Source organism: Lagopus muta, chromosome 22 (assembly GCF_023343835.1).
Source record: "Lagopus muta isolate bLagMut1 chromosome 22, bLagMut1 primary, whole genome shotgun sequence".
Lineage (NCBI taxonomy): Eukaryota > Metazoa > Chordata > Aves > Galliformes > Phasianidae > Lagopus > Lagopus muta.
In genome coordinates, this window is record NC_064454.1 from 2,358,641 (window position 1) to 2,379,365 (window position 20,725).

At 50.7% G+C, this 20,725-nt stretch overlaps 1 protein-coding gene across 4 annotated transcripts in view; it reads right to left on the minus strand.

The window, feature by feature from the left end:
- LOC125703581 (opioid-binding protein/cell adhesion molecule homolog) overlaps positions 1–20,725 on the minus strand; it is a 290,009-nt gene that overhangs the window by 250,678 nt on the left and 18,606 nt on the right. Inside the window, exons 1-2 of one of the 4 annotated variants that reach the window (XM_048968244.1) lie at positions 3,121–3,319; positions 2,792–2,983 (exon numbers count right to left, since the gene is read on the minus strand). In XM_048968244.1, coding sequence (XP_048824201.1) covers positions 2,792–2,852 — 61 coding nt within the window. In that variant the 5' untranslated portion in view covers positions 2,853–2,983; positions 3,121–3,319. The other 3 variants (XM_048968246.1, XM_048968245.1, XM_048968243.1) reach the window with 3 other exon arrangements.

Below are 20,725 nucleotides of genomic sequence, written 5' to 3' on the forward strand. Positions count from 1 at the left end.
TGCCGTGCCTATTTCTTCATTTTAGACTGCATTTTCATCCACCACCAACGCCACACAGCCCACGTGAGGCTCAGTTACAAGCGGGTGCAGAAAGCAAGTCCTACATGCGAGAGGTGACAGCAGGGCACTGAGGACTCTGCCCAGCAGGCTCCCAGATGCCAGGACCCGCAGCACCAGGAGCAGCTGTCTTGCAGCCTGCACTGCCACAGCTCCGAGCCTGCAGGGCTCGAGCCCCAGCTGGGAAGGAGCCACTGCCATGACAAGCCATTTTGCCAGGCCAGCAAAGGCAGCAATATAAATGTCTAAACAAGCTGACGCGCATTGATTTTTGCCACCAGTAGAGCCATGATGTCATGCCATAACTGCATCCTTCCCATCAGGAGGAGCCCACCTCAGAAAGCACTGTCACCCAGGAGCCCTGCCCAAAGCCAAAGACAACAACATTAGCCTTAGAAATTGTTTTGCATGGGAACTCGTCTGACAAAGAAATAAAGAGCTACAGAGTAAGATGCTATCTATGAGCAGAGGGGTCAGGGTTTCATTACTGCATTAACCTTTCGTGTCTTTACATTCCACAGCAGTGAACTGGTAACGAGACAATGCGAGTCCCAGTGGGAAAAAAAATATACATCTTTCCTAACAAAGGTAAAAGGAGGAAAATGAAAAGGAAAAGCAAAGAACAGAGGTGGGAGAGAAAGAGGGAAAAAACTGGCAAATAAGCTATTACAGCTAATAATAACTTCGCAGCGCTATTTTCTGCAGGAGCCTTCAAGTTGTGATGTTTCCCTTCACTCTAATTACACCTCTAAAAGCAGGTTCCCTTCTCACTTTAACCACCCCATGAGAAACTCCCGCAGGATGCACACACAAATGGTGAGGAAGAGAGTTCACGCTTCACAAACAGCCTCTGCACATCCCAGGGGAGCATCACCTGCACAGAGCACGTGGGATCCTTGCTTGCAAAAAAAAATTCAACAGCATTAAAAACCCAACGGAAGACACAGGCCCCAGGGGTCGGAAAAGGACCAAGGCAGCAGCTTGGCACACCAGAACGCTTTCCTTCCTCTACTGCAGGCAGCAGGTTTCTGTGTGATGGATTAACAGCTGAGCCCAGCTGGGCAAATTCCTAGGCTGGTTTGACTCAGGGGACATTCAGAGCCAAAGCAGATATTGCTGCTCAATATAAATAAGAAGGCAAAGCTACAACGGCAAAGTGCAGATCAAGAAACCTCTCCCAAGTTACTGGAGGCTTAACTGCATGGTCCATTTTCTTCTGGATGCTGCCTTGCATCCATTTCACTGCAATTTCAACCCAACAGCACTGGGCAGACAAGCTGCCCCCCACGCCAGGAAAACCCACTGCCATGTTTTGCTCCAGGTGAGACATTTCAATACTTCCCCTGAAAATCCCTTGTACTCTCCAATGGATGAGAGCATCATCCCTGCTCCCACGTGCTCTCTGCTGTGCTATAGGTGCACCATTTTGACTCGTGGCGCCCTGGGGAGCCAAAGACAGCACATTAAAGGCACAGCTGTTGGAGGTCCTCCTTTGGCACGTCTTGCCCAGCCCATGCTTGCCTAGCACACATCATGTTGCCCTGCCACCGCAGCAAGCATCAGTGGAACCCAAGCATCAATCAGCAGCACCCAGCCCATGTCCGTGGCTGTTTCATCCCTCAGGCACTGCACCCCTGGACACAGACGGTCCCATGATGTGAGCCTCCAGCAGCAACTTGGAGCCTGAGCACTCCTGTGCTCATCACATCTGTCTCACAGAGGTGAGAGCTGTCTTCCAGCTATGACACAGCTCATCTCTTCCCCCTCCAGCTTCTCACACAGCCCAGCCCAGCACAGAGAAGCGCTGGAACTAAACCACAGAGAACGGCTCAAATTGCAGCTGTGCATCTTCCCTGCCCTCCTGAGTCCAACATAATTCTCACTGACAGTCATGAAAAACACATGTTGGGCTGAGATAGGATCCGAGCCTCAACATCCAGTCCCCATCTGTTTCAACAGGGGCCGCAATCTTTTCAGCTGCTAGAAGCACGCATCCTTGTCTGAAAATACCAGTGACTTGTCCCCCAGGAGCAGCTCTGCTGCCCACTCTGCTGCTTCCCCCTCCCCATGGATACGCTGCAGAGCTGTGCTCACTGCCCCACTGCTGAGCATCAGCTCAGAGCCCGTCTCAATGCAAACCTCACATCTCCCCCTCATCCTAAGGCCAGTCTGCATTTTGAGAGCCTCCTGCCCAGCACACAGCAGCTGAGCACCTTTGCTGCAGGTGGGCTCATTCTTGCAGGTGCCCACATCGGGGGCTTCATCTTCACTTTGTAAAAGCAGGCACGGGGCTGGCAGCCCGTTTTGCCCAGTGGCAATCAGCAGGGATGTGAGGGAGCAAGGTGAACAGCACGACAGCTCACAGAGGAGAGAAGGATGCAGGAGATGCCCAACTTGGAAGGGGAAAGAGCTGCGTGATCCCAGCTCCCACCACGTCTAGACAGGGCTTGGACAGAAGAACCAGCTCTTCCCATGCAGGCAGCACGCACACTCGATGTGCAATGCCATCCTCCTGCACTGCCAGCACCCAGAGCTCTCCCCAGAGGCCAGCTCGCTGCCTTGAACCCTGCTGCAAGCACTCGCCGAGCCCTGATGCAGAGCAACTCGCTGCTGCGTGCAGCCAAGCACTACGGGCATCAAGTCCGGGTCCCCCCAGCACGCACCACCACCTCTCCATCCTCTGCACCGCTCCCCTCTCAGCCCCGGGGGAGGAAAAGCTTCCCGCACTGCCTACCTGGGATGAAGAGCAGGGCAGTGGTGGCGGTGAAGACGATCCAGCAGGCAGGATGGTACATCTTGGAGCTGCGGTCGGCTCGCGGCTGATTTGCTTGCTTGCTTGCTGCTGCCGCCGCTGCTTTCGTCTGCGTTGAATGCTGAGCAGGTTTAAATCCAATGTTTGCAGTGGGAGGGAGACTGAGTTAGCGAGCTGGAGAGAGAGAGAGAGAGAGAAAGAGAGAGAGAGGAGCAGGCAGTCAGCGGCTCCGATTTTTCCTCGCACACACACGCACAACTAGCCCGAAAAGCACCGGGCTCCGGCCGTGCACGGGGAAGCAGACCTCCTACCGGGCACCCATTGGTTCGGGTTGCTGACTGACACCCGCACACTCTCTCTGTGCCACCGGGGAGTTCAACACGGGCATCATCCCCCCCCCCACCGGGCACGAGGACCCGCACGTCCCACGGCCGCCTTCAGCCCAGCAGCGGTGATGTAAGCACGGGGCTCTGCCCACACCGTGCCCCCAGCCGGGGCTGGCAGCCCCCCAGCTCGCCCCTCGCAGGGCCCCCCCGGGAGCAGCCGGCAGCTCTGCCTGCTGCCAAGGGAGGCGAGCAGAGGCTCCCAAGCTTGGGAGCGTGAGTGGGTGGTTTTTGCACAAAAATCTGACACAGAGAACTGTCTCCTTGCACCCCAACCAGAGCTCTATTTTTTCCTCCCTTTCTGTGCATTAAGCAGCTCCCAGAGGACACCCAGAACGGGGTTCTCTGCTCTTGCTGACTGCCAAACCGATCCCACCCAGCTTCCACCAAAGCAGAGTTTTTAAATCCTCTCCTTGCACCCCGCTGCCCCCCCACATCACATTCCCACACTGCTGCCCAGCTCTGAGCATCCCCAACACACCACCATCCATCCCTCTGCCACATGCCCCAGCTCCCCAGCTCCATCCCCAGCTTCCTCATGGGGGCAGTGATACCTGCCAGCCAAAACCCCCCTTCACACAGCCCCCCCCCCCCCCCCAGTGCATTTCTGCACCCCAGGGATCGGTTCTGCCACGCTGTGAAGAAGTTTCCAAATGGAAGAACGCTGCTTTTTGACGTTCACCAAACAACAGAAAGAGCTTCTTGTTGCACATTCATCGTGGCTTTGTTAAAAATATATCGTGAGCCTTTTAAAATGCATAAAGGCAAACTGAATCGGCTCCTTTGGCACGACACCATCTCTTTCCCCATTACTTTTAGGCTTTAAGTCTCTTCTTGCTTTGAATTGCAGGCCAGCCTAAAGGTGCTTTTAGCCAAGGCTTTGGGCTTTTAGCTCTGTACTCTTTTTGGCACCACGAGCTCCCACATGTTGCCCTCTACCATCCCACTATTTTCCTTTGCTTCCCCCTTCGTATCTCTTTTTCAACCCCCCCCCATCCAGGAGGCACAGCACTGTAACCTCCCTTCTCCCTCCACACCCCTTCTGGCCTTAAAGGCATCATCTGCCAATAAAACAGAATATAATGCAGAAAAACCATCGATTTCCCCCCCATGCTGCTTTCCCCCCCACAGAAACAAGAGCAGGAAGGGCACTTCCCCACGTGCAACATCACAACCACAGCGCTCACCCAACGAGGGATGGAAGCCAAAAAACACACCACCAGGACAAACTCGGGTTGCATTTCACCCATCCATCTCTATTCATTTCCTATTCCCCATGAATAAACCACAAGTTCTTCAAAAGCTTTTAACTCAACCCTGTTCCCAACGTCATCCACTGAAGGCACCCCACCTCCCAGCCCTTTAGGTGAGTTTGTGCACGATGCAGCAAACGCGCCCGGGGATTTTTATCTTTTAATGGGAGTAAAGCTACATTGTTCACAACAGCCTTGACCTCTGGAAGAGCTAAACCATCGCACTGAGCAAAAAAAAAGAAAAACAAGCAGCCTCGTTCAGCCTGAGATGAGCATAGCAATGTTTCCCTGCTGGATTTCCCTTCGTTGACACCCAAATGGCCGGCACTGAGCAAATTCATCCTCCCAAGCAAACCTGTGCAGCTCAGACCCGTCCTGCAAACCAAGAGGGAAACCCTGCATGGCCATTGAGCGAGCCAGCTCCCCCTACACCCCTCCCCAGACCCCAAAGGCATCACTCTTCACTTCACAAAGGATTTGGGAAACCCACCCAAGGAAAAACGCAGTGCCGTCATCCTCACAGAACCAAAAGGAAGGAACAAAGAAATAATTTCTAATTAGCGATCGCGTTTGATGGGCTCAGAACAAGCGTGCTGCTCCGCTTTCAAACCCAGAGCTGAAAAGCTATATTTGGGCACATTTTGAAACAACACATTCTTACTTCTTCTCCTCCCACGACATTCCTCCCGTATGCTAGGGCTTGCAATTCCACCCCAAAACCTTCCAATAACTATTAAACAAACCCAGCACCCGTTTAGCTGCTCTCCTTCCACGTACATTGGCTGGTTAGACAAGCACAGCCGAGGACCAGAATTTCAGGACATCACTGCCTTTGCTTTCCCATCTGTAAAATGGGAACAACCGTGCTTGGGCAAAAGCATCTGTTGCTGCTCACTAGTGCAGGGCTGAACAGGGAATTGGCCTGTTCTGTTTGATCTCCAAGACAAAATAAAACATGTATAAATATGTACTTCAGCAGCAGAGCTTTTCTGGGATGTTTGGGGATGTATAGGGTTGTTTGTTTCTTGATATAAGGCAGAGAATCTAAACTGTATATTCAAATTTGACAGCAGCACTGGATCTGAAAGCAGACATTATGGTCTGCTGGGCACATTTAAACACCATTTCGATGTGCATCTGCAGTATTTTTTCCCAAGCTGTCTTAATGCATATTTACATCCAGGACCCCCCCCCAAGACTCCTGGGGGAATAACGCACTGCCTTAAGAAGCTGGAGATCCCATAACTCTCTCCTTGCAGCCTCCACTTTCCAGTATGGTGGGACAGAGCATCATGCCTATAGGCATCGTGCCTATGGGCTCAGTCCCACTGCCTGGTGCCCAGCTGCTGCTCTCCCTGCTGGCAGCGCCCTGCACAAGGCACAGCCACATCCCATCCCATAGGCCTCCCCCCACCTTCCAACTCCCCCCCTTCTTCCTGTCCCCTCGCCTCTCCCTGCCTGTGTTTGCGTCTCTCCCTGAATGAAAGGCTACCCTTTTCTCCTTGACATCTTGTTAGAATGTGAATACAACATCTATTGATTTGCATTTCATGGAAGGGAAGAAAAAAAAAGAAAAAAAAAAGCCTCTCTGAACTCAGAGCTACTAAAGAAGTAAACAGAAGATGCCAGCAAAGGCCGCTCTGGGAGAACTGAGCTCCCTGCAGCCCTGCTCCTGGCGTTCCAGCATCAGCTCCATGCACGAGGAGACCACAGCAGCACCACAGATGCGTGTGCATCAGGTGGATGCATTGCCTCGTGCTGCTTCATGCTGGTGATGACCAGCAGCAGACAAGCTATCTCACAGTAAAGGCAAACCAAGGCAAATTCAGTTGGGCAGCAGCAAAATAGAAGGGCAAGCAGGCTGGGGCTCAGCAAACAGCACTGCTCACCTCCCCCTCGGAGGTGATGATCAGAGGCATTCCTCAGGTTGGTGTTAACCTGCAGGCAACGCTGCAGAAATCAGCCATGCTGCACAGTGGAAAGGGTCCTGCTCCCCAGTAACAGGCAAGCAAAGCAGAGATCCACAGGGAGAGAAACCCCACGCCACGGAACAGGAGAGAGGAAGCAGCACTGTGGGTGAAGGCTGCCTCACCTACAGCAGCGGGGTGCTGGGAGGATTAATTAGTGCTTGTAAAGCACTTTGAAGATAAAGGCGACTTGTAGGAGCGCTCACACCCAGGTGGAGATGGGGAGCAGGGAACCCAGGCGCTGCAGGGTTCCTTATCTGGAGCTCAAGCTGCAGCCCTGGCTGGGCGAGTGCTGTGCGGGTTCAGATGAAAGGCAGAATGGGAAAATTTCTGCGGCGTGCAGGAGGAAAAAAAGAGAAAAATCAAACGTGTGCTGCTTGGGAAAAGAGAAAGAGAGAGAGAGATGAAAAGACTGGATCTAAGTCTCTAAAAGCTGAGGAGACCTGCTATTGATTCTGGCTTGGGAAGAAGGGGCCTGAACAAGAGCTGGTGTGTTGTTAAGTGCACTTATCTCCTCTCGTTAGATGGCAGAATGGGGCCGGATGGACGGGGCACTAATTCCCATCACAAACCATTACAAGCCCAGAGCTGGACGAGGCACCTCTCCAAAGATGTGCTCTGAGCACACAGCAAATCCAGGGACCCACTGCTGTCCCCAGAGCACTGCATGACCCTGAGCCTCTGTCACACCTCCCCTTGGGCAGGGGAATGATTGATGGGATGAAGCCATACTCATGTGAAGGCAGGCTGCCCAGGACCGAGTCATTGATTTCTAACCACTTCCACGAATGGACTCTCCACAATTCCCCTGGGCAAACTTTTCTTGACCATCCTCACCATAAAATAAAGCTTTCTCTTGTGTTTCAAGAGAACATGGCAGAGTCAAAGAACAGCTCAGGTTGGAAGCGACATTCAAGACCATCTGGTTCCAACCCCAGCCCCACAGCCAGTCTGTGCCTATTGCCTCTTGGCCTGTCTTTAGGCACCCCAAGAAGATGCCAAGCTCTGTGCATGCCTGTGCGCTCCTGGCCACCATCAAAGCCCCCAGCTCCCACCAAGTATTCTCCAATGGGCAGCAGCAGGGTGGGAAGAGCTGTGATGGAAATGTCTCCACCACAGCCTATAGGAGGCTCAGCCTGCTCAGAACTTGGATCTTTGACCATAGGAGTTGTCCCTTGCCATGTACAAAACATTATCTCCCTCTCCATTCCATCAGAAGCCAACATCCCCTTGCCAGCACTGGGGCAAGGTTTCCTCCTCTCAGAGCCACATACTTTTGTTCCTCTTGCTGTGATCAAAATGACTGAACATCGGGGGGATAAAAAAAAACCAAACCAGGGCATAAATGATGCATCTTGATCCATAAGCAGGAGGTGGCTCAAGGATAATCCCGGCATCACGTATGGGCTGTGTGCTTTGGAAGATGGGTTTTTTCCTTTTCCTACTTTTTTTCTTTTTCTTTTTAATGAGAGAGAAAGAAAACATTTTAAGCTTTGTTCCCTTTCATTTATCGCCAAGTTCAGTGGTTTTACTCGTCAGTCCTCTGTAGCTCAGGTAAGAACAGAGGGCTGCAGATTAAAGGGAAACACAGCAGCAAATAGAAAGCTGTCGAGATAACAGAGAGGACAAAGTCAGGAAAGACAAAGAAAGGAAGTCTGCTTTCTGCAAGATTTCCACTTCTGTTTTTTTCTACAGATTAATCCAAAAACGAGGAGCAAGCTCCCAGATTGGAAGTGTGGAATAGAGAGCAGTAAAGCAAATCAGGAACTCCAAGCAAGTGTCTGCCCATGCTGCTCTCACAGACGCCCAATGCACAGGGGATTTTACATCAGTGGGTAGACAGACAGACAGCATGCCAGACTGACAGCTCCCATTAACGCTGCAAGCATGGGCAGCACAGGGTGCACAGCCCTACAGCTGCAAAGCCAAACCCCAAACTGCCACCCCATCCCTTACCGCTGCTTGGAGGCACACAGCAAGCAGCACAGAGGTTCTAAAAACAAGGATAGTCAATGCTGCAATCCTCTCCTTGGCACAGCTGCACGGCACAACCCTGCCCAGGGTATCTGGGTCCCACAGGGCGATGCTCAGCGCACCCCGAGCCACAGCAAGCAGGTGCCAGGAGAGGGGGCACAGCTCCCTCGTGCAGCACAGAACGTATTTTCCATATGCTGCCTGATCACTTATACATTTCTTGAAATGCTATTGCACAGATATTTCAGAGGCATCATGGAGTGCCATCTGGTATGTTATATATTGCACCGAGCCCGGCCAATTTTGAGATACTGTAATTTTATCTCCTCCATTTCGTATGCGGCACATCGCAAGGCGAGTTGATGGGGAATGGGAGTTTGTAAGGGAATGGAATGCAAGCAAGTAGAGAGGCGAGGCCCAAGGAGCCTGGCAATGCCAGCTGCTGCCCATCCCTGATGCCAGAGAGGAGATTTGGAGCTGGACTCAGCCATTTTGGGAGGGCCACCGTGCAGAACGCCTGCATTAGCCAGGGCCAAGCATCCCTGCCTGTGACAGCAGCATTGCAGGGAGAAGCCGCCTGCAGCATCTCCCAGATGGCCTTTTCCCTGCCTCCCCCAGCTCTTCCCAGCACCACCATGGTCCCTCTGCTCCTCACTGTGCCAGCAATCCGTGTAAGAGCTCCTCTTGCCATACAAACACATCCTGCAAGGGATGATGCCATCAACAAAAAGAAACAAAAAGCCACCAACAGAGCCCATTAACATGGCAGAGATCCTTATCCCTTCAGAAGTCAAAGCTGTGCCTCTAAAATGAGCGCACCCAACTCAGCACCAGTGCACTCCACCAACTCCTCCCCAAGCTCCAGACGCTGCCCAAGCAAAGCGCAGTGCCACGCTGATCAATTGATCTCCATTTCATTAGAAAAAAGATGTCATTAAAAAGTGAAATCGTTCAGATTTCCTGTGTTTTGCTGGCTCCCTCCTCTGGCACTCAGAAATATTTTTGTTTTGTAATTAGGTTGGCCATGCAGTGAGGCCAGCATCCTCCTTGGCCCTGCTCTTCAAAGCAAGGCAGCCTTGCTTGGAGTCAGCGTGTGCCATCACAGAGCCTGTTTGTGAAAGCATCTCCCTCTATCCCTGCTACAGCAGGGGAAAGGAGAAGGGGAATTCATCAGAAACACAGGTCCTCCCATCCTATCCCTCAGACCCAGCTGGGCCTTTCCCCTTCTTCCCATGCAGCAAGCAAAGGAGTCAGGAGTGAGGGGAGATTTAGTCAATTCTAAAAGCAAAACCACGACCTCCTCCTGGGGAGATCTGGATTCCAGCGCAAGCATTTTCACAAAGGTTTTGATGCCAGACATACACTGCTGCTTTTGCCTGCATTTCATTATTATTTTCTTTTTCTTAGTTCATTAATAAGTATTAATACCTTGGTTTTTGTCCGTGCTTAATATTCATCCCAGCGCTTTGATTTTTCATTTGAAAGGGACACTTCAAGGGCTTTTTAAACATTATTTTGCTATTGTTCGTGGAACTCTTCTGATGGAAAACAGCATTTCCATCCTGCTTTACAAGTTGTAAACAACCTTTCCCCTTTATAAAGAAATAAAGAGTGTTTATCCAGCTACCATACACTAACAAGCAGAGAGCTACAGGGAGCCTGTTAACTCCAGGAGCTGGAGGTGATAGGTGTCCAGACATAGGAAATAATGCTTACTTCTCCATTTTCCCTCTAAAGCTTCAAGGACTCTTGACTCCAGAGCCAGTCTCCAACAGCCAAACCCTCAGCCAACCTCCCTGTGCCACAGTGCTGAGCTCTGATGCTTTGCATCATAGAATCATGGAATCATTAAGGCTGGAAAAGACCATTCAGAACATCCAGCCCAACCATCACCCCATCCAGAGACTCCTTTGGGGGCACGTGAGGATGGAGGAGCACCTACAGCAGAAGCAAGCTGTGGTTACTGAAGGAATCAGTAAGCAAGCATGCTGTCTCCTGGCCATAGACTTTCCAAGAAGGGATGGAACACCTCTCCATGAGGACAGGCTGGGGATGTCCAACCTGAAGGGAAGGCTCCTGAAGAGCTGAGAGCTGTCTTTCAGTAACTAAAAGGGGCTGTAAGAAAGAAGGGGACAAAGCCTTTAGTAGGGTCTGTTGGGATGGGGTAAGGGGAGGTGGTTTCAGACTAAAAGGGAGGGAGATTTAGATTGAATATAAGGGAAATGGCTTTTCCAGTAAGGATAGCAAGAGAGGTGGTGGTGCTCCATCCCTTCAGACAGCCAGGGTCAGGCTGGATGGGGCTTTGAGCACCTGATGGAGCTGTGGGTGTCCCTGTCCATTGCAGATGGCCTTTAAGGATCTGTTCTAACTTGAATGATCCCGTGAAGAAAATCTGTGAGGGGATGGGGAAAAGAAAGATGCCTGAAGCCTAAGGGAAGCAGTGAGCAGCGTGGAGGCAGGATGCTGCCCCACACCACCGCACACCTGAGCCTCTAGGTGCTGCTTCCCCCCCTCCCAGGAACACAACATGCCACATCTGGAGAGCTCCTCCTGCCCATCAGTTATCAGCCATGCTGCTCTGGAATACCCAGCCCGTTACAAGCTATGTAAATATTGACAGGGTGCCTTATTAAATAAATAGATCTGCTCAGGCATCCAGTACTGACTGCTTCCAGAAGACAAAACAAAGTCTGGTGGACAGGGGGGTTCATCTAGTCCCGAATTGGATAAGCACACACGCAGCTGAGGCACTGAATATAGCCATCTTCCCACATCCTGAGCACCAGCTGGGAGATGGGAGGGGAAGGGAGGCCCAGGGGGACAAGGAAGGAAGATGTAAGCATGGGAATGATGCTTCGACAAGGAGTTTGTCTGATTCTGATCCCTTCTGGTCAAGTAACTAAAATATTCAGTAGCACGCACGCAAGGCTGGGGCACGGGAGGAATGGAAAAGGGAAGTATTCCTCTGGGGACAATCAATCACAGGAGGAAGGCCTCTGGCTGCCCACTCCTGTTAATGGATGGGATTAGAGAGCTCCTTCTGGGGATCAAAGGAAAGCTCTCCCTTGGGAGCACAGCGCTGCCTGCAGCATCCACAGCCCCAGTGCTCTCCTGCCGCACCGCTTTCCTTTGGGGGTCACCGTCCCCCGGGGCTCATTAAGGATTTTGAAAGCAAACAAATCTCCCAGCAAAGGGAACCACGTTTCATCCAGCTTCGTGTCAGAAGTACACACAGATGCCGGTGTTGAGTTATTTGCTTGCAAGCCTTGGGTCTGAAGATCTAACCCCACCACCTCCCAGCAGACACACACCAGTGCATCCCCTCTGCTCCGCAGCTAATTAAACTGGAAATCAGCATTCCGCACAGTTTCGAGTCTTGTGAGGCATTCATCTCTCTATGATCAACCCATAAAATAATAATAACTACAACTGGAGCTTGCTAGAGAAAATCAGCTTTACAAGTCATCTGGTTCGGATCACAGGAGATCAAAACGGAGAGTGGCAGTAGCCTTGCAGCTCTTGGCCTCGGTAATGGGAACTTGCCTATTTCTCCAACTCAAAACAATCCAAAGGAGAATCGTTCCTTATAATTGTTTTTCAACTTCTCCTCCAGCTGGAGGAATAATGACTGCACAATTCTCCTAACAACATGATCATAATCTATCAGTTCTATGAACTATAGAATGAACCCAAAGAGATAATTGGAGCAGGCACTGAATGATAAACATGTCAAGATTATGATTTCTTTGCTTAAAAATGAAACGAAGATATGATTGGAAATGCCATGCTTGGGGAGTAGGAGCAATATTCCCATGCTCCATCATCTAAATTAGTTTATAATTTGCATACACTTGTATTTTTAGGCATTGTTTGAAGGCAGAGGAGCTGTAAAACATTAAGATCCAAACATCCCCAGACTCTGCCCTTCAGTAGCACCTTTTGAGCACAGATCTCAGTACATGTCAGAGCCCCTTGGTGCAAGCTGCTGGGGAGCCCCAGGGTTTTGCTGGCTCTTGTCCTTGGGGTTTACAGCCTCAGGGACATGCTGTAAGCATACAGCTCATACCAGCACCAGTGTCGAGCTCAGCAGCAGTGAATTTTACAGTCACACCGTCCTGATGCTCCCAGAACGACAACAAATCCAGACACTGAAATCGCAGCAAAACCTAAAGCGCAGCAAAATTCACCTCGTTTCCTGTTTTGTTACACTCCTTTAGCTTTAACAACGAGCCCTGTGAGTTTAGCAGTGCTTCACTGGGGGAAGCACAGGATTGGAATATGAGCAAAACTGAGCCGTGTCCACTGGTGGAGTGGTCACTGCCTCTGCTGGATCAGCCACACATGGGCTCCACTTTCAGCAGTGATACAAATGGAAAAGAAGGGGAGGGAAGCAGAGATGCACCCCCACCTCCCCTCAGTGATACAAAACCTCAAAGTGTGTTTTCTTTTTTCTCCAATTCTCCAGGTGGGGAATTTGGGTAGAGCTGGGGCAGGCTGTAACACACGCTGTGCTGCTGGCCCAAAGCTCTGCTGCACAACACATGCCATCACCCCATGCAGAGCTGCTCCCTGGGGGGCAATGCTTCATCCCAAAAGCTTCTCGTCCAAGCAGATGAGGAGGAAGGGCAGATTGGATGGAACCCCAGGCCATCTCATGTAGCACCCGATTTAGTGGTTGGCAACCCTGCTCATAGCAGGAGGTTGAAACTACATCATCTTCGAGGTCCCATCTAACCCAAGCCGTGCTATGATTCTGAGAAGGGCAGAAATCCCAAGCCCTGCATCCTCTGCCATCCCCAGAAGCAGGGCTGTGCATTGCTGACCTCACCTCCCCACTGCCCTTATGGAAGGTGCCCCAGAGCTCTCTGCAGAGCAAACTCCTGGCTGACTGCAGCATGCAGAGCAACAGGGGGACAGAAGGCACCAGGATGGAAGGGACATTTCTGCTCTCAGACATATTCTGCATCAGCCATGAGAAAAGGGGAAAAATCATAAAGGAAGAAAGAAGGAAGCACCAAGCCTATCCTTTCTGTGAGAGAATAAGAAGTCCCTTAAAGCAAGCCTAGTGAGTTAAAAGGGAATCCCTAGAGAGCCTCCATGCTCATGAACAAATTCAATTTGCCATCTCATTTTGAACTCCAGGAAACCAGAGCTGAGCAATCTGCCTGCAGCCATCGCAGAGCAGCCCCACATCACAGGAGTCACCTCAACCAGGGACCCTGAACAGGCACAAAGCATCACTCCATCACTGTTACAGGGCAGTTTGGGTCTTGCCTACACCAGCGGGAGGAGGGCAGCTGAGGCCAAAGCTGTCTCATATCCTCCCTCTCAATGCATCTCCACCCAAACCCCACAGGCAGGGCTCGGGCATCTGCAGCGTATTCCAATATGCAGCACATAGGAAGGCAGACAACACTGAAGCACACGAGGAACTCCAGCCAATTGAGTTACGTGCTGCAAGTACTTCATTCAAGACACGCTGACATTCTTGTCAGATAATTCACAATGCTTTTTCCATTTATTTTTTTTTTTAATTTCTGAGTAGCTCCATAGATCATTGGATTACTCTCGGGAAGCGATCGAGATTTTCTTTTCCTCCCCCACTCCCCCCTCCCTTCCCATCAGCACCATCAGATGAAGTTATTTGTGAGTCCATCTGCTGGAAACCAAACCAAACATGACAAGTCTATTTTCACTGTCGGGGAAGCGAAGTTGCCAACGTGCTGCAGCTCAGTGCTTACGAGGAGCCTGGGGGGGCACGTAGGGCTGTGGCCAACTTTGTGCGTGGGGAAGGAAGCACAGTGAGGCTGCGATAGCACAATCCCACTAATGAGGGGAAAGCCATAATGCTCGCTGAAAAGGTGGCCGTTTGGATAAGATAAAGGGGTTTTTGGATTGCCTTATCCCAGTGCAGCTTATTACTGTGTCATTAGCAATTAAGTAACATTTGAGTAGTTCATAATTTGACTAATAAGCCTCTGTGACAAAGGCAAAAAGCTAAGACAATAAAAGGACGGTGTGAACCAGCAATTTGTCCTGACAGCTCCTAAGCAAGAGAGAAGCACCCGGCGCTGCGGGGGGAGCAGCCTGAGGGGTGCAGGAGCCAGCAGAGGATTCTGGATGCTGAATTCCCATGGCCTGAGGATTGGCTGGGGGGGACCGGAGGAGCACAGCTTGGGATGGGCACCCAGAGCCACCCAGCTTCATCGCGGTCCTTCCTGGGACTTCAATCTTTCTGCTCATGAAATCTCTTCCCAAGAGGACGCATGGAATAAACTGTCATCTGATAATAGCTACCAGGTGGCGAGCAAGGGAAAAAGCAGACATGCACAGAATGTTTTGACTTCAAACTCATGCGGACTGTCAGAGAGGGAGTGCGTTTTGTGTCCCTTCCTATTCCCTTTCCTCCCCCTCATCACTTTCACCTCTCTGTGGATGGTGCTTATTTATTTATTTTGCTTTCTCCACGTGATGACAAACCCTCAGGTCAGTGGCTGAGGGCCAGAGGCACAACCCAAACCGAATCCCCAAATCTCCACCACCTTTCAAAGGGGCCACAGTGGCCAAGACCGGGCCACCAGGCCACTTCATTGTCACCTCCATAATTAAGCAATAGAGGAAGGAATTCTCTGCAGCCATCGCTGCTCCTCTCACCTCCTCTTCTCCCGCTGTCCCTACCCTCTGCCCTTTCTCGCTGTCACTCCATCACCCTGTGACCTTTCCCATTAACAGCTGGTGGAATGCTGCCTGAGCTCAAGGCATCTGCTTGCAATCCATTTGCACCAGAGCCCTCCTTGGCCTCGGGCAAGGAGCAGTCACTGAGCTCCCTTCAGTCCAGAGAGAGAAAGCAAGAGCACATCTACAAGCAGGGCAGCAAAGGGCATCCATCACACGAGCTTCAGGGGGCAGCAAAAAGCACAGCCACCCCTCCCCTGCTTACACCTGGGACGTGCAAGTCCCTTTCTTCCCATTCCAGCAAGGGGCTTCCTCTGTGCCAGCACACACACAGATTACATCTTGTTCTTACCAGGAAGGAATATTGACTTGGAAAATATCAAAAACACCTCTGAGCCCTCAGCACTGCTTCTCACAAAACAAAAAGAAGAAAAAGAAAAAAAAGTAGCACGAGTCAGAGATTGAATCGAAGGAGCAGAGGCATTTTGCTATCCAGATGATGTGAAGAAATTAGCTTCTATAATAGGGAGGTCAGCACTGAGAGCAAGAAGGAACTTTTCAGTGACATCTCAAAAGTTTAGAGGTCTTTCCTTCCATTCATGCGACTGTTTCTGTCCCCAGCGCAGGGATGTGCACAGAGGCAGACATTATGCAGCCAGAACACACCGACCTCCAGCTCCATTCCCACTCCAGGAAAAAGCAAGTGCCCGCAGGCAAGCACTGATGATGGCTGCCGATACAACAACCCACATAATACAGTCGGCTCCATTGCAAATGTAATTGCAATCCTAATGCAATCAATACCAATGGAAACACCATATTTATACAGAGCCTTTCATCACTCACATGTAATGCAGTCAGTGCCAGTGCAAATATGCCAGCATCTGAAATGAAATATTTGCCGTACATTTTGTGTGCATGCAGACCAAACACTGCATTTGGGAGAACTCTGCAAATCCGCTCGGCGATGGCCTTGGGTGGGTTTTGTATGTCCCCCAAACTCAGTAAAAAGTAAAAACCCCCACAGCCCACCCAGCCACAGCACCCCCACATCTGAACCCGAAGCATCCAGCATAGAATCAAAGAATCATTCAGGTTGGAAAAGAGCTCTGAGATCCCCAACCCACCCTGCCCACATCCCTCAGTGCCACATCCCCATGGTTATGGAACACCCCCAGGGATGGTGACCCCCCCCAGCTCCCTCCTTGTGCAGCTGTGCAGTGCAGCACCACCCTTTCCAAGAAGAAATTTCTCCTAGGATCCAACTTGCACAGTGACAAAAAGGACAGGATTTGCCCCCGTGCTTCACAAGGCAGAGTGCTCTGTACAACAGCACAGCTGGGGAGGCCAAAGCAACCTCCCTGCCCTCGCTCACCATTCCATCTGCCCTCTGAATTTGATCCAGACAGTCCATCACAGGTCTTGACACATTTAATGTCTCAGTAAAGAAAAACATGATGCGTTGATGCTCCTGTAAAGCTCTGACAACTGACAGCCTAATGGCTCCTTATTTTTTCCCAGCTGCAGTTTAGAAAATGAAATAAATTTAGCTCCTTAAGCACGCTGGCTGCTCAGTGAGTAACGTACGTGCTGCTCAGCCAGGCACTGCACCATGGGACCAGGGAGCACCCACAGCCCATGGGCAGGGCATTACAAGGGATGGATGGGGGCTGAGGCACTGTTCCCAACAGATTTAGTGCTGGTTATCGCAGCACCATAGAAAATGCCAAGTTGGAAGGGACCCACCGGGGTCACGGAGCCTAACTCCAAAACACCATGTTGGTAATTGACACTGCAGCTGGCACCGGTGCTCCTGCAAACTGCCAAAGTGGAGCAAAGACCATTTATGTCCGAGCAGCACTGGAGAAAGGCGACTTCTCCCCAGCCATCAGAAGGGACCCAGCGCTTCCCAGCACGCAGAGCTGCCTGATGGGCAGCAGAAGACACTCCAGAGCTCCCGAGTCCCCTCACGCCTCGTGGCTGCAGTATATTAAGCAGCGCTGCTGTAATTAGGCTGAAGTACTGTGTGGCCACAGGGCTGGGAAAGCATGATTGAGAGCCTCTCGTCGGGAAGCGGCCGGGTCCTTGTGGAGCACACAGCAGCCATTACTCACTGCAGTTCGCCCAGACGAGCGCGCGAGTCTCAAACCAGCAGACTGGAAACTTTCTGCAAAATATTTCTCAGCCCGTGAGTGATTGAGGACGGACGGGACTGGAAATGAAGCTCTTATGTCCCCATAAAGGAGGGCAGGAAAGGAGGAGGGGATACGGCACCGGCAGCCCAGCCAGCACCTGCTTCCCCTCAAGCAACGCCGTGACCATTTCCAGCAGCTGAATCTGAGGGTGGATGCAGGGGGGGCTGCTGCCTTTCCCCACATTGTGACATCTATCGCTCCTGAAGCATCTGTAAGTTGGAACTCCAAGCAGGGAGCTGGACTGCAGCTTTTAGGGGAGCTTCTGCACTGTTCAGCATCATTTGGAAGGCACTGCAGAGATCAGAGTCTTCCTGACCAACAGTATAAATAGCATGAAGCTTTCAGACTCGCTACAAGCATTTCCTCACTCTTTTTGCCCCCACCAAGTAATTCCTCTTAAGCAGCTTTTCCTCCTGCCCACGATGTGCTGACCAGAGGGGATGCCAAGCAAAGGACAGGAGGGTTGGAAAAGCCAATGAAGACAGATGGGACAGTCTGGTGACAAGAGTACCTGCTGCCACTGTCGGCTCCTGCCTCACTGCCCCCTAAACAAGCTCATCTATTACCAGCCTGGGTACAAGCAGTCCCTCAAACAAGCTCACCTCCGCATCCATCAGCACAGGCGAGGAGAATCTCCTGCAGCCATTCATTGTGATGAGCTCTACTGCATCCTCACACTGCAGCGCCCAGCTGGGGCTGAGCACCCCTATAGAAAAAGCCCCTCAATCCCAAGGAAAATGTATGCACAGCCCTCTGCAGAGCACCCATCTATCCTCTGCATGCAGCATGTCTATGTGCAGATTGTTCCTTTCAGCACTTTTCTCGCCCCAAATTCCCTGCTCTCCCCCTCCCCTTGCTGCCTGAGGCTGTTTTTCTCCTGATCCAGGCCAGCGACAGCTTCAAAAGCAAAGCTTCTGCAGCACGTCTTTGCTGTTTGCTCCCTTTCTCCAGAGGAGCTAAATGTGTTCCTGGTGAGTGAACAGCCATAAAGACCACATTTCCTCCTGGAAGCATTCAGGAACCAGAAATGGGAGAATGGAAGAGACTGTGCGGGCCGCTCAGATTAAAAAAAACTCAAGACCTTTAATTAGGATGTTGATTACAGGAATGAATCACTACTGTCTACAGGATGTCTGGTAATGACCCAAAAGAACAAAGGGACAGGAAGCAGCAGAGGAACAAGGGGAGCTCCAACAGCAAAGACATCAGTGCAAGGACTTCAGCAACCTCATCCTTCTGGTTCTGCTCCAGACGAGTCCATCTCAGCTTGAGAAAGTTGTTTTATTTGCTCTGTGCTTCCTCTCCTCCCCAAAAAAACCCTCATAGGCTCATCTCTTATTGCAAGCACAGCTCATTTGGGAGAGCAAAAGAGGATGAGGAAGACAGGAGAGCGGGGAATTGGCGCTCAGGTGTGCTGAGAGCATGGTGGGGCATGTGGAGTGATGAAGCCGCCAAGAAGTTGTAATCAGGACTAATAGTTTGAGGTCCTTAATATTCCTGCAATCCAATAAATCAATGGTGCTAAACACGAGCGAGGGAAGGCGAGCACTGAATTGACAGGACAAATTAGGCTTGGCTGCAGGGAAAGATTTCTCAAATAGTTTGTTCCATATGAGCTCCCAGCGAGCTCGTAAACAAACCAACCTGGGATTCAGCAAGGGAGATATCCCTTGGGCGAGCCATGCTTCTTATGGATACCCTCCCAGCACACAGATATAAAATCATTAAGGTTGGAAAAGACCACTAACCGTCATCAAACCCAACCCCAGCTCATCCCCACTATGGCCATCAGTGTCACATCTCCACAGCTCTTGAAAACCTCCAGGAACTGATGCCTCCTATGGCACCCAGACTTCCCATGCTGGGACCCCACGTTACCTCAGAGCCACTTCCCTGCTATGAAAAACAATGACAGCCCCCCACGGCACCCCAGGTGTTGCACAAGCATTAACTACTTGTTCACACCACTCGCAGGACATGGGGAGGATTAGCTCCACACTGATTAGCTCCATCTGCTTTGGGGATGCATGCGAGCCACCATCCAAGTGGTAGAATTCAAGACAGGGATTGTTACCAGAGACACACAGCCACTGTGATTTCTGATAGGGTTAGCAGTGTAAAACAGAGCTGCTGCTACCCATAGCGAGGGCAGTGACAGCCCTGCTGAGACTCCCAAACAACCTGAGAAAGACTTGGGGGTATTCTGTAGGGAAATGGGGCTGCGTAACCTTCCAACAGTAGAACAGCAATGAGGCAGCCCAGCTCTCCCAAGCCCTGCAGAGAGAGGTCCTGCAATTTAGATCACATCTTAAACAAGTGCTGCAGCTACAACCTCAGTCAGGTTAGAAAATCATGTCAGCACAGCGAGCAGCTCAGACATGGTCAGCAACCACATCTCTGCTCAGGACCCAATGTGCCACACAGCCAGCCCCACTGAATTCATCTTACTTCATTCTCAAGCCACACTTAGCCCAGAAATACACTAAAAATGCAAAATATTGGGTGGACAGATGCTTATCTGTGCCTCTGTCCCTATGCTGCTCAGTGGGACATCTGCAGAGAAACGAGCACATTCAATCTGGTCATCTCCATCTTCTGCTCCAGCCCTCAGGAAATGAGATGGCCAGACTAAATATACCAGTCACTCTATCCCTTGTCATTTGGGATTTTTCCAGGTCCTTAAATCATTCTTGTCACCGTATGACAAGGGATTGGAAGGGCTGAGATTATTTATCTTTAAAAGGAGACAAATAGGAAGTCTTATGATAAATGTATGTGAATTAATGAATGAGAGAGACAAAGTACATCTGGTACGTCTGTCCTCCCTGCCTTGCAACACAAGAATCCCCTTTGATTCCACCAAAATAGTGACAAATTTGAAACTGATGAAAAGAAACACTTTCCCCAACCGGCTTATGAAATCTGTTGAAGCCAAAAGCTCAGAAGGTTTCAGAGACATTTATATCAATAACAGGACTACCCGGAGTTAATGGTTAACACTAATGAAAAGGAGATAATGAGTTTAAGCCAATCTCTAATGACTGCATTAGGCTGAATCTAAGTTGTGGAGTTTAGCCAGCAATTTCAGCCCAAGAAAAGCAGCTTTAATTTGCACAGAAGTTGCAAGTCACACTCAGCACGGGTTACCTGGGGCTCTCCCTGCCTGGGGCTCAGAGTCCAGCTCTGCTCTGTTCACTGCCCTCACATTCCTGCACCTCCCTGGAAGCATCTGCACCGTTTTTGGTCACACAACAACCACCAGCACACAGTCATCAGCCTGGATGGAGCTCTCAGCGCTTCTGATTTCTGGTTACAACTCATCTATATTCCTTACCCTTGAATTACCCACACAGCAGAACACCGCTGCTCTATTTTTCCTGGGAATTGTTGCTTTATCTGTAGCCTCTCACTATCATGATTATTATTGATATCAAAAGCGGCGTCCAGAAACCTGAAATGAGAGCCAAAC